This window comes from Mustelus asterias, chromosome 5 (genome assembly GCF_964213995.1).
Source record: "Mustelus asterias chromosome 5, sMusAst1.hap1.1, whole genome shotgun sequence".
Taxonomy (NCBI): Eukaryota; Metazoa; Chordata; class Chondrichthyes; order Carcharhiniformes; family Triakidae; genus Mustelus; species Mustelus asterias.
Genome location: NC_135805.1, coordinates 1,054,449 through 1,068,767, shown reverse-complemented (window position 1 = coordinate 1,068,767; position 14,319 = coordinate 1,054,449). Strand labels below are relative to the sequence as shown.

At 45.1% G+C, this 14,319-nt stretch overlaps 1 protein-coding gene across 1 annotated transcript in view; it reads left to right on the top strand.

The window, feature by feature from the left end:
- The first annotated feature begins 2,378 nt into the window (after positions 1-2,378).
- Positions 2,379-14,319, top strand: part of LOC144493935 (phosphofurin acidic cluster sorting protein 2-like) — a 410,987-nt gene continuing 399,046 nt past the window's right edge. Inside the window, exons 1-2 of the mRNA XM_078213510.1 lie at positions 2,379-2,386; positions 2,637-2,724. Of these exons, the coding sequence (XP_078069636.1) occupies positions 2,379-2,386; positions 2,637-2,724 (96 nt within the window). The remainder of the gene's footprint in view (positions 2,387-2,636; positions 2,725-14,319) is intronic.

Here is a 14,319-nt window from a genome sequence, read left to right as displayed (position 1 = left end):
AGGGATTGATTACAGTGCAGTGTGATACTGTGTGTGTGTGTGGGGATTGATTACAGTGCAGTGTGATACTGTGTGTGTGTGTGGGGATTGATTACAGTGCAGTGTGATACTGTGTGTGTGTGGGGATTGATTACAGTGCAGTGTGATACTGTGTGTGTGTGGGGATTGATTACAGTGCAGTGTGATACTGTGTGTGTGTGTGGGGATTGATTACAGTGCAGTGTGATACTGTGTGTGTGTGTGGGGATTGATTACAGTGCAGTGTGATACTGTGTGTGAGGGATTGATTACAGTGCAGTGTGATACTGTGTGTGTGTGGGGATTGATTACAGTGCAGTGTGATACTGTGTGTGTGTGGGGATTGATTACAGTGCAGTGTGATACTGTGTGTGAGGGATTGATTACAGTGCAGTGTGATACTGTGTGTGTGTGTGGGGATTGATTACAGTGCAGTGTGATACTGTGTGTGGGGATTGATTACAGTGCAGTGTGATACTGTGTGTGTGTGGGGATTGATTACAGTGCAGTGTGATACTGTGTGTGTGTGTGTGTGGGGATTGATTACAGTGCAGTGTGATACTGTGTGTGTGTGGGGATTGATTACAGTGCAGTGTGATACTGTGTGTGTGTGTGTGGGGATTGATTACAGTGCAGTGTGATACTGTGTGTGTGTGGGGATTGATTACAGTGCAGTGTGATACTGTGTGTGTGTGGGGATTGATTGCAGTGCAGTGTGATACTGTGTGTGTGTGGGGATTGATTACAGTGCAGTGTGATACTGTGTGTGTGTGTGGGGATTGATTACAGTGCAGTGTGATACTGTGTGTGTGTGTGGGGATTGATTACAGTGCAGTGTGATACTGTGTGTGAGGGATTGATTACAGTGCAGTGTGATACTGTGTGTGTGTGGGGATTGATTACAGTGCAGTGTGATACTGTGTGTGTGTGGGGATTGATTACAGTGCAGTGTGATACTGTGTGTGAGGGATTGATTACAGTGCAGTGTGATACTGTGTGTGTGTGTGGGGATTGATTACAGTGCAGTGTGATACTGTGTGTGGGGATTGATTACAATGCAGTGTGATACTGTGTGTGTGTGGGGATTGATTACAGTGCAGTGTGATACTGTGTGTGTGTGTGTGTGGGGATTGATTACAGTGCAGTGTGATACTGTGTGTGTGTGGGGATTGATTACAGTGCAGTGTGATACTGTGTGTGTGTGTGTGTGGGGATTGATTACAGTGCAGTGTGATACTGTGTGTGTGTGGGGATTGATTACAGTGCAGTATGATACTGTGTGTGTGTGTGGGGATTGATTACAGTGCAGTGTGATACTGTGTGTGAGGGATTGATTACAGTGCAGTGTGATACTGTGTGTGTGTGGGGATTGATTACAGTGCAGTGTGATACTGTGTGTGTGTGGGGATTGATTACAGTGCAGTGTGATACTGTGTGTGAGGGATTGATTACAGTGCAGTGTGATACTGTGTGTGTGTGTGGGGATTGATTACAGTGCAGTGTGATACTGTGTGTGGGGATTGATTACAGTGCAGTGTGATACTGTGTGTGTGTGGGGATTGATTACAGTGCAGTGTGATACTGTGTGTGTGTGTGTTTGGGGATTGATTACAGTGCAGTGTGATACTGTGTGTGTGTGGGGATTGATTACAGTGCAGTGTGATACTGTGTGTGAGGGATTGATTACAGTGCAGTGTGATACTGTGTGTGTGTGTGGGGATTGATTACAGTGCAGTGTGATACTGTGTGTGGGGATTGATTACAGTGCAGTGTGATACTGTGTGTGTGTGGGGATTGATTACAGTGCAGTGTGATACTGTGTGTGTGTGTGGGGATTGATTACAGTGCAGTGTGATACTGTGTGTGTGTGGGGATTGATTACAGTGCAGTGTGATACTGTGTGTGAGGGATTGATTACAGTGCAGTGTGATACTGTGTGTTTGCTCTGCCCCATTGGAATTTTCTCACTGTCATTTCAGTCACTCCTTGATTACTCTGCTTAATTATGCTGATCAGCTGTTCATCTCAAGTTAAAATGAACACTCGGTGGGGGGCAGTGGGGGGGCAGTGGTGGGAGGGGTGGGGGGCAGTGGGGTGGGGGGCAGTGGGGGGAGAGGTGGGTGGTTAGGGGTGGGGGGCAGTGGGGGGAGGGGTGGGGGGTTAGTGGTGGGGGGCAGTGGGGTGGGGTGGTGCAGGGGAGGTTGGGGCGGTGGAGGGGGGCAGGGGGGATATCTGTTCCCCTCTCTGTGTGTTTCCTGTTGGCCAGAGGGGTGTGGTAGTCACTGGTGGACAGATCGTACGGCCCATTCACAACTGGGATTGCTGGTGCTGTGGAACCCTGCCCTGGCCACCGGGACCCCATGACGGGGTATATCATTGGCGCGACTGTAAGAGCCCGCAGACGTGAACAGCCGCATAATTTCGGCGAATCTCTGTCCACACACCTGATCTATTGAATATTTCATATTGTTGGATCAGATTTCCAGCATCTCCAGTGTTTTGGTGTTGGACTCCTGAGTGGTGTACGTTAGTCGCTGATTGCACTGATTTCAGGCTGCTTTGAAATAGCTAATGTATTGGAATTGAATAATCAGTAATTGCTGTTCTTCTCTGTTTAGACTGTGCAGCCTGACATTGAAGAAACTGATTGTACTCCGAGAACTTGACAAGGATCTGAACTCTGTGGTCATTGCTGTCAAAATCCAGGTAACTTTCTGATATTATTTAAACAGAGGAGAATTTATTCCTTCATTGACAGCAAAGGCAATAGTGGAACATGTGGAATTTTGTTCCAACATGGATGACCGGTGATTTGGAAGCAAGTAACAGATAGAAGATAACCAGCTTTTAGAAACATAGAAAATCTCCAGTGCAGAAGGAGGCCTCTTGGCCCATTGGGTCTGTTCCCACTCTGTGAAAGAGCATCTTACGCAGGCCCTATCACTGTAACTCCATGCATTTACCATGGCTAATCCATTTAACCTCCACAATTTTAGACACTAAGGGTCAATTTAGCATGGCCAATGCACCTAACCCGCACATCTTTGGACTGTGGGAGGAAACTGGAGCACCCGGAGGAAACCCACGCAGACACGAGGGGAACACACAGACAGTGACCCGAGACTGAAATTGAACCTGGGCCCCTGGCACTGAGAGGCAGCAATGCGAACCACTGTGCCACTGTGCTGCCCTAAGTCTAACGGAGGGGGAATCTGGTAAGCTGAATATATATAGAAAAAAGAAGCAGGCAATGGGCATGAGGGTGTCACAGGAAACCTGAAATAGGACACCTGCAACTTCTCCCTCTCTCAGAGCAGTGAAAGGGTCATCAGCTGAACATCCAAATTCAGTTTGAATGAAGTTACTAAATTCTGAATGGCTATTTGTTGGAACATGTTTGGCATCTCCCAGGCTTTTAAATTAACCAAACGTACGTTTCTTGGCCAAATAAACTGTTCCCCAGGCAGTTTAGAGAGACGAAAGACAAGAGTTTTCAAGTACTAACAATGATGAATTGCAGTCAAACTGGATGCAGTTTGATTTAGTTTCCATGTTCAAGAAAGATAACAGTGCTTTTCCAGAGAATAACTGGAAAGAGCCATGTGCAGTTTGATGTGCTAGGATGATTTAGACTTGGACATGGGCTGGAGTATAATATCAACATCGAGCAATACCAAACCTATTCAACTGGATTATGGAGTCTCTTTTTCCAATATACTGGTGACAGGATTGACACAGATTAATCCCCTTTAGAATGCTGTTGCGAGCAAGATGGGAGAACTGCACTATCTATCTCTATATTCCACAGGTCACAACATTCAATGAAATGATTTCTCCGGCCTGCCTACCTGGCTCACTAATGTCCTTTACCCGGTCTGGCCTAAATGTGACTCCAGACCCACAGCAATGTGGTTGACTCTCAACTGCCCTCTGAAATAGCCCAGCAAGCCACTCAGTTCAAGGGCAACCCGCGACGGGGAATAAGTGCTGGCCTCGCCAGCGATGCCCACATCCCACAAATAAAAAAATACACAGCTAAAGCTGTGATTCTGAGAATAACCTCTCCACATCCAGGATTCTTCAATAAACAACTACATTATTAGTTTATTATAAAACCAGACTTGTCAAGTAGAAAGGCAAAGCTTATTAACACACAAAATGAAATATGAACGTATGATAATTACCCTTTCTAAATATCCTAACATGCACGTGCACACACGCCCTCTCACGCTCACACACAGACACATACACGCAGACACACAGACACACACATAAACAAAATACAGCAATATAAAAGATGAAAAGTCAAGGGTTCAAGGGAAAAGGATTGATGATGGGTCCTTGAAATGACATCCCGGTTATACGCTTGGCCCCTGCACTGTTCTTTGGGACAATCAATGACTTTGGCACCACTTTTCAGTTGGACTTCATGGAAGACTTGCAGTCAGTTTAGCAATTTGAATTTGGCTGGGGTGAGCATGAGGTATGGTTCAAATGACCCACTTGGGAGCTTTTATCAAACAAAGTTTATTTAAGAATACAGGCAACATGTATCGAAAGAAAATTAGCAATAACTTTTACCAATTACAAACAAAAAAACAACCATGATATTGTATAACCGTTAATGAATATAGGAAATGTTCCAATCACACCAACGTCCTGATATAAAACCCTTGCCGCAGGTTTAGTACAGAAAATACAAATGCTCACGTGATGCTGAACTTAGTTCTTTGATGGAATGCTGCAGTTTTCTTGATGCATGCGCAGAGAAACTTAGAGTCAGAACAGCTTCCCAAAATACCAAGTAAAGAGAGAGAGAGTCGAGGCAAGCCAATCACTCATAGCAGATTCTTTTTTCACTCCAAGAAGGCAAACAGCCTTGCTTCCAGCTAGCCAGCAGAATTTCCAATACCAGGGCGAGAGCGAGAAACACTGCTTTCAGCCTGATGTCCACCCCCTTCTAAACTAAGACCGCAGCTCAAAACTGAAAACAAAAGGAGTCCTGTCACCTGACCTGTCAACCAGCCTTTCTCCTAACAATGCGGCGTCATGAAACAAATCCCAGAAATTACCTGAGGCCCAGAGTAAAAATAAACAATACCCCGTTTAAGCCATTGAAGCAGCAATAAAAGGACTTGTAGCAGACAGCCTGGCAACAATGAAAAAAAACCGAAGCTGTTATAGCTGAGAGAACATGATTTAAAACAAAACATTTCTTTAATGTACAGTAACATCACACCTCCCTCATTAAGAAAAGAAATGAACCATCAACATTCAAAGATGGTTTCATTTTCAAACCCTTTCAGTTTCACACTACAAGTATTCTACAATAAATATACATTCATTTTACAAAATCAAAACATGCAAATATTTTGCATTCCTTCTTCCTGTATCACATTCGTGACAAAGCATTCTCTTCAAAAATTTTCCTTCAGTCCTTAATCCTGCGTTCTTTCCAAAGCTGATCTCAATCTTTTGTCATTACGATAATAAATTATCTCTGGTAATGTCCTCTGAGAACTAGGCAGGATCAGCAGGAGAACACATTGCATGTGTATAGTCAGGAACATTCAGAGACATCATTCTGTCTCTGTTGCCTTTCTTGTTAATTGGCCTGAGCTCCTCCTCTGTCAAGCCATTCGACTCCTTTGTTTGCTCTCGATCTGCACCTTCACTTTCTGCAATCTTTCTGGAAAAGATACACAGCAAATTGTCTTCCTTGGTATCAGAACCCATTTCAACCATGGTTCCAAATATCATTTTGGCAGTTACGCTGCTGCGAAAGTCACCATAAATGAATGGAACACTAGCTGAGTACAGTGCTGTTTCACTGGGCACCCACATTTCTGCACACTCTACACAATCATTATGCCAGAAGTTCATTTTAGGTGATGGTACCATTTCAGCAAACAGTCTTATTTCACATTGTTGTCCTTTCCTTTGATCCACAATAGTGCAATATGGGTGGCGCAGTGGTTAGCACTGCTGCCTCACAGCGCCAGGAACCCAGGTTCAATTCTGGCTTCGGGTCACTGTCTGTGTGGAGTTCCTCCCTGTGTCTGCGTGGGTTTCTGCAAGAGGGGCTCGAAGATGATCGCTCAAGCAGAAAAAGATGAGATCAGAGAGATTTGATTTGAGGAGTCTGTGTAAACCATGCATATGCAGGTTAGGTTGATTGGCCATGCTAAATTGACCCTGGTGTCAGGGGGTTTAGCAGGGTAAATGTGTATGGTTGCGGGAATAGGGCCTGGGTGGGATTGTGGTGGGTGCAGACTCAATGGGCCGAATGACTCCCTTCTGCACTGTAGGATTCTTATAATTTTATTCTATGAATACTTCCACTCTTCAATCTCCTTTTTGAGATCACACATGACTGTTGCTTCATCTACACTCTTCTTCACATAGACGGCAAGCTGTTTTTGACAGTCCTGGAATTACCATTCTGCCAATTTGAACAACTCAGGAGCATGTTCCAGACCAGTCAGTTTGACTTGTATCTGTCTGCTCACTTTCTTTGTTCACATTACTGTCCAGCAACTGGTTCCCTTTCTCCACCTCCACCAGTTTTGTGTGGTAGATCGAGACTTTCACCTGCTGCATCTCAGACTGCCGAAACATCAACTTTTCCATCTGAACCTGTGCCAACTTGAAAAAGTCATGTTTGCAAGGATGTTGTTTAATTGGATCAGCATTTTCTACAACTACATCATTGTCATAGAGTCACAGAGGTTTACAGTATGGAAACAGGCCCTTCAGCCCAACTTGTTCATGCCGCCCTTTTTTTTAACTACTAAGCTAGTCCCAATTGCCCGCATTTGGCCCATATCCCTCTATACCCATCGTACCCATGTAACTGTCTAAACGCTTTCTAAAAGGCAAAATTGTACCCACCTCTACTACGACCTCTGGCAGCTTGTTCCAGACACTCACCACCTCTGTGTGAAAAAATTGCCCCTCTGGACACTTTTGTATCTCTCCTCTCTCACCTTAAACCTATGCCCTCTAGTTTTAGACTCCCCAACCTTTGGGAAAAGATGTTGACTATCAAGGTGATCTGTGCCCCCATTATTTCATAGACGTCTATAAGGTCACCTCTCAGCCTCCTACGCTCCAGGGTAAAAATGTTCCTGTTTATCCAGCCTCTCCTTATAACTCAATCCATCAAGTCTCGGTAGCATCCTAATGAATCTTCTGTAGAATCATGTATAACTATTCCAGTATTTCCCAACTTATTCCCACACTTGTCCATGTGACAGTAATAACATTTTCAGGTCAGTCCAATTTTCCTCTGGAAAGTAACTCAATACTTTATCCCAATTTTTAATAATGTACTCGTTATCCAATTTAATTTGAGGAATGTCAAATTCAGAGTCATCTGGATTTGGTTCTTCACTCTGAGTTATAACCACGAAAACATCCTACTTCTGCTCTTCTTTATCAAAATATCTTTTAAGAATATTTACATGACATACTCTATGAGTTTTTCTTCTACCTGGCACTCTTATCAAATAATTCACCTCACTCAATTTCATTTCAATTTGATAAGGCCCACTAAATCTTGCTTTTAAAGGTTCACCTGCAACTGGTAGCAGTACTAAAACTTTATCTCCACCAGCAAAACTCCAAATTTTCAATTTCTTCTCTGCTTCCTGTTCTATCACATGCTGTGCCACTTTTAAATGTTGTCTAGCCAATTCACCTGCTCTATTAAACCTTTCCCTAAAATTTGACACATAGTCCAAAAATGTAGTCTCAGAACGCTGACTCACCAATTTCTCCTGAATCAATTTCAATGGTCCCCTTACCTCATGACCAAAGATCAATTCAAATGGACTGAATTTAGTTGACTCATTAGCTGCATTCCTAATTGCAAAGAGTACAAATGGAATTCCTTTATCCCAATGCTCTGGATAATCTTGACAATAAGCTGTCAACATTGTCTTCAAAGTTTGATGCCACCGTTCTAACGCTCCCTGCGTTTCTGGATGGTTGATTTAACATAGAAACATAGAAAGAGGAGCATTGTCAGAAGCTACAGAAGGATATAGATAGGCTGGAAATTTGGGCAAAGAAATGGCAGATGGAGTTCAATCCTGATAAATGCGAAGTGATGCATTTTGGTAGAAATAATGTAGGGAGGAGCTATACGATAAATGGCAGAACCATAAAGGGTGTAGATACGCAGAGGGACCTGGGTGTGCAAGTCCACAGATCCTTGAAGGTGACGTCACAGGTGGAGAAGGTGGTGAAGAAGGCATATGGCATGCTTGCCTTTATAGGACGGGGCATAGAGTATAAAAGTTGGGGTCTGATGTTGCAGATGTATAGAACGTTGGTTCGGCCGCATTTGGAATACTGCGTCCAGTTCTGGTCGCCACACTACCAGAAGGACGTGGAGGCTTTGGAGAGAGTACAGAGGAGGTTTACCAGGATGTTGCCTGGTATGGAGGGGCTTAGTTATGAGGAGAGATTGGGGAAACTGGGGTTGTTCTCCCTGGAAAGACGGAGGATGAGGGCAGACTTAATAGAGGTGTATAAAATTATGAAAGGCATAGATAGGGTGAACGGTGGGAAGCTTTTCCTCAGGTCGGTGGTGACGTTCACGAGGGGTCATAGGTTCAAGGTGAAGGGGGGGAGGTTTCACACGGATATCAGAAGGACGTATTTTACACAGAGGGTGGTGGGGGCCTGGAATGCGCTGCCAGGCAAGGTGGTGGAGGCGGACACACTGGGAACGTTTAAGACTTATCTAGACAGCCATATTAACCGAGTGGGAATGGAGGGATACAAAAGAATGGTCTAGTTTGGACCAGGGAGCGGCGTGGGCTTGGAGGGCCGAAGGGCCTGTTCCTGTGCTGTATTGTTCTTTGTTCTTTGCTATGTATCTCTGCTCAGGCAGTACATGTTGGGGGAAACTCTAATAAATAATAGGAAGACTTTCGATCCAATTCTGCATTTCAGCCATGCAATGCTTGAGCTGATAAGTATTTGATAGCAAGTACATTGCAGTTCCCATTTTAACTCTTGCCACTCCAGTGATTTTTATTTCCTAATGTGGTTTCTAGGCAACAAGATTTGTGCTGCCCCAGATCACTGCCCGAGTCAAGTCAAAAAATAAAAAGTAGGTGCAGGAGTCGGCCAGTCCGGCCCTTTGAGCCTGCTCCACCATTCAATAGTTTTATTCCAAAGCTATCAATAACCTCCTTGAATAACTTTGATGTAAAATTTGATCCTTGATCTGATTGTATTTCTGTGGCTAATCCATATCAAATAAAACATTTAAGTAACTCCTCTGCAATTCTTTTAGCTGTAATATTCCCTAAAAACGGCAACACAGATGGCCAAGGTGATTAAGAAAGCAGATGGCATGGGGGAGTGAAGGGGCAGCGGACATGCAGGGGGTGGGGGTGTGGTGGGGCCCGGGAGTAATCCTCTTTCTAGTATACAGACTGAATAATCAATGACACTCGACTAGGAGGCAGTGGAATCGAAGCAGATCGTTCAGGAATCACATACCAATTTCAATAAAGTATATAAATGGCCAGAACAATGACAAGAAATTTTACACGGGCAAGTGCAAAGAACAACAGATAGGAAGAAGAAATGGGCACTATGTTCTTTATAGATGAGTGGAAATACTTACAGCCGCATCCCAATAGAGAACTACAAGTCTCAACATGTTGATGAAAAGTAGAGCAGCAACCAATGATATAGCCAGAATAGGAGAACACAAGTCAAGGAAGCCCTGAACCACATTTGCTGAGTTTCATAGCTTGTTGCAGTCGCCACGACAGTCTAACCACCCAGTGAGAAGAGAAACCATGAGGTTAATTCCCAGTGACACAGGACACTGTACTCTTCACGAGCCTGTCGGATGGGTATAAGATGGCCCTGGGAATGAGGTATTTCCAGAATATCACTTTCTAAATTAAATTGTCGAGTGGGAACAGAAGGTACATTATCCTGGACTGATATCAGGAAATTCATCTTCGCATACAACGTGGGATAGATTCCCAGGAAGAATCCTGGCATTTTGGAAAAGGAGACTGTAGAATTCCTCGACATGGGACTTTCCCATTTGTAACCACCCCATTCTCTGTATGGTTTCACACTGCACTCTGATCCTGCCCTCGAACCCACATTTTGTGTACCGATACCATCCCTTCTTAATGATCGATTAGTTCCCCTTAGAACAGATAAGACTTTTCTCACTTCCTCTGAAATAAATATTTTAAAAACCTGGAAAGTAAGAGAATGATTTTTAGAGTCATAGAGCTGTACAGCATGGAAACAGGCCCTTCAGCCCAACCGGTCCATGCCGACCATGGTGCCCTTCCAGCTAGTCCCAAATGCCCGCGTTTGGCCCATATCCTTCTAATCCTTTCCTAATCTTGTACTTATCCAAATGCTTTTTAAATGTTGCCTCAGCCACTTTCTCTGGCAGCTCATTCCATGTACGCACCACCCTCTGTGAAGACGTTGCCCCTCACGTCCCTTTCAAATCTTTCTCCTCTCACCTTAAACCTCTGCCCTCTAGTTTTCAATTCCCCTTCCCTGGGAAAAAGACTCTGTGCGTTCATCCTGCTGATGCCCCTCATGATCTTATTCACCTCAGTCAGGTCACCCCTCATTCTCCTGTGTTCCGAGGAATAAAGTCCTGGCCTGGCCAACCACCCCCGATAACTCAGGCCCACTCGTCCTGGCAACATCCTGGTAAATCTTCTCTGCACGCTTTCCAGTTTATCAATGTCTGCTATAACAGGGTGACCAAAACTGTACACAATACGCCAAGTGTGGCCTCACCAACAACTTATACAACTGAAACAGGGTTAGACAGGGTGGATTCGGAAAGTATGTCCCCATTGGTGGGGGAGTCCAAATCTCGGGATGATAGTTTGAGGATAAGGGGTAAACCTTTTAGAACTGAGGTGAGGAGAAATTTCTTCACCCAGAGGGTGGTGAATGTGTGGAATTCACTCCCACAGAATGTAGTTGAGGCCAAAATGTTGTCTGATTTCAAGGAGAAATTAGATTTCGCTCTTGGAGCTAAAGGGATCGAGGGATATGGGGGGAAGGGGATCAGGATATTGAATTTGATGATCAGCCATGATCAAAATGAATGGCAGAGCAGCTCAAGGAGCCGAATGGCCTACTCCTGCTTCTAGTTTCTATGTAATATAATGTCCCAACTCCTATACTCAATGCCGTGACTGATGAAGGCCTGTGTGCTAAACACGTTTTTCACCACCCTGTCTACCTGTGAGGCCGCTTTCAACAAGCTATGTAATTGTATTCCTAGGTCCCTCTGTTCCTCAACACTCCCCAGGGCCCTACCATTCACTGTATCAGTCCCACCCTGGTTTGACTTTCCAAAATGCAACACCTCACACTTACCATTTGCCAATCCTTGGCCCACTTCCCTAGATTCATCGACATGACTTTTCACGCACAAAGTCATGCTGACTATCCCCAATCAGACCTTGACTATCCAAATGTTGGCAGATCCTGCCCCTCAGAATCCCCTCCAGTAACTTCCCCACCACAGGCTCACCTGCCTGTCAGTCCCTGGCTTGTCTTTGCTACTCTTCCTAAACAACTGTGCCAGGCCTCTGTAATTTCTATACTCTAGCTTTGCTTCCGTGATGTGGAAATATCTGTAAAGATGCGACACGCCGTCACGATGCTGTTTGTGCCTCAGCGATGCTTGATATTGAAATTAATGTTGCTCTGCTGAGCCCCTGATTCTTGGAGTTGCAATCCTGGAAATCAGAGGCACGACACTGAGTTGAAATCAAAACTGCGGGGGTGAAACAGGACGGGGGGATTTCCCCCGCAGCTCCAACAACACTCAAGAAGCTCAACACCATCCAAGACAAAGCAGCCCCCGCTTGACTGCTACCCCTTCCACAAACATTCACTTCCTCCACCACCAATGTACAGTGACAGCCGTGTGAACCATCTACAAGATGCACTACAGCAACTCACCAAGGATCCTCAGACAGCACCTTCCAAACCCATGACCGCTTCCATCCAGAAGGACAAGGACAGCAAATACATGGGAACATCACCACCTGCAAGTTCCCCTCCAAGCCACTCACCATCCTGACTTGAAAATATATCGCCGTTCCTTCACAGTCGCTGGGTTAAAATCCTGGAATTCCCTCCCTAACGGCATTGAGGGTCAACCCACACCATGTGGACTGCAGAAAAGACCGAGCTCCTTCAGCCTAACCTCATAAGGCACGTCTCTCCTTGGAGAGACGTAGGACGAGAGGAGACCTAATAGAGGTGTATAAGATGTTGAGAGGCATAGATCGGGTGGACTCTCAGAGGCTTTTTCCCAGGGTGGAAATGGCTGCTACGAGAGGACACAGGTTTAAGGTGCTGGGGGGTAGGTACAGGGGAAATGTTAGGGGGAAGTTTTTCACACAGAGGATGGTGGGCGAGTGGAATCAGCTGCCGTCAGTGGTGGTGGAGGCAAACTCAATAGGGTCTTTTAATAGACTCATGGATGAGTACATGGGACTTAATAGGATGGAGAGTTATAGGTAGGCCTAAAAGGTAGGGATATGTTCGGCACAACTTGTGGGGCCGAAGGGCCTGTTTTGTGCTGTAGTTTTTCTATGTTTCTATCCTTTGCTGTTCCACATGTGCACAGCAGGAGTCCTTCAGTGGTGATCAGGACTGGAAGCTAGCTGTTTTTCACATTCTAGTCCAGTGACACTCAGAACAGTTGCAATATCTCATCTGCTGTCCTGGCTGAGGACACAGTTACTCAGCAGAGACTATGTAACAAAACTGGGCTCTGTGGGGTATATATTGTAATCACACCTTTACCCAGTAAGGAACTAGGGAAATGGTGGGAGATTTTCTTCTAATTCTCAAATGTGGTTGATGTAGTACACATGGACTTTCAGTTAGAGATTGATAAAGTACCACATAACAGACCTGTCAGCAAATCTGAAGCCTGTAGGATGTAAGGCACAGGAGCAGCAGCGATACAACATTGGCTGAGTAGTGTGAATGGTTGTTTTTCAGACTGAAGGACAGTTTACAATAGGACCACTGCTCCTGTTCATTTTTATAAATGACCTACACTGGGGGGGGGGGGGGGGGGGGGGGGGGGGAGCGGGGTACAGGGCATAATTTCCAAATGTGCACAAAACTTGGAAGTAAACCGTGAGGAGGATCAGGATAGACTTCAAGAGGACAGAGACAGGTTGGTGGAATGGACGGGAATGTGGCAGGTGGAATTGAAAGTCGAGAAGTGTGAAGTGATACACGTTGGACGAGACTGGACTAGTAACCCAGAAAACATGGGTTCAAATCCCAGCAGGGCAGAGGGCGGAATTTGAAATTCAGTTAATAAATCTGGAATTGATTGCTAACCTTGGTAAACAATTATAATCTGATTTGCGAAGGCCCCCATCAGAGGAGGAAATCTGCCACCTTTACCTGGTCTTGTTTACATGACATGGCAGGTGGTAATTTGATGGGCTGATCCTATATGTTAGGGTCTAATGAACTGCCTCCGATGCCACTACATCTTTCCTCAAATAAGGGGACCAAAACTGTGCACAATACTCCAGGTGCGGCCTCACCAATGCCTTGTATAGTTGCAACAATACTTCCTTACCTTTATATCCTATTCCTTCAGCCATAAATGCCAACATTCCATTCGCTTTATCTGCTGTACCTGCATGCTAGTTTTCTAGGACTCATGACCAAGGACATCCAGATCCCTCTGCACCAGAGCACCCCGAAGTCTCTCCCCAATTAGATAATAAGTCACCTTCCCAGGTTAACGTGCAGGTTCAGTCGGCAGTTAGGAAGGCAAATGCAATGTTAGCATTCATGTTGAGAGGCTGAGAATACAAGAGCAGGGATGTACTGTTAAGGCTTTATGAGACTCTGCTCACACCACATTTAGAATATTGTGAGCATTTTTGGGCCCTGTATCTAAGGAAGGATGTGCCGGCCTTGGAAAGGGTCCAGAGGAGTTTCACATGAATGATCCCTGGAATGAAGAGCTTGTTGTATGAGGAGCAGTTTGAGGACTCTGGGTCTCTACTCGTTGGAGATTAGGAGGATGAGGAGGGATCTTACTGAAATTTACAGAATACTGAAAGACCTGTGGGAAGGATATTTCCATTAGTCGGAGAGACTGGGACCCGAGGGCACGGCCTCAGAGTAAGGGGACGATTCTTTAGAACCGAGATGAGGAGGAATTTCTTCAGCCAGAGAGTGGTGAATCTGTGGAATTCATTGCTGCAGAAGGCTGTGGAGGCCGGGTCACTGAGT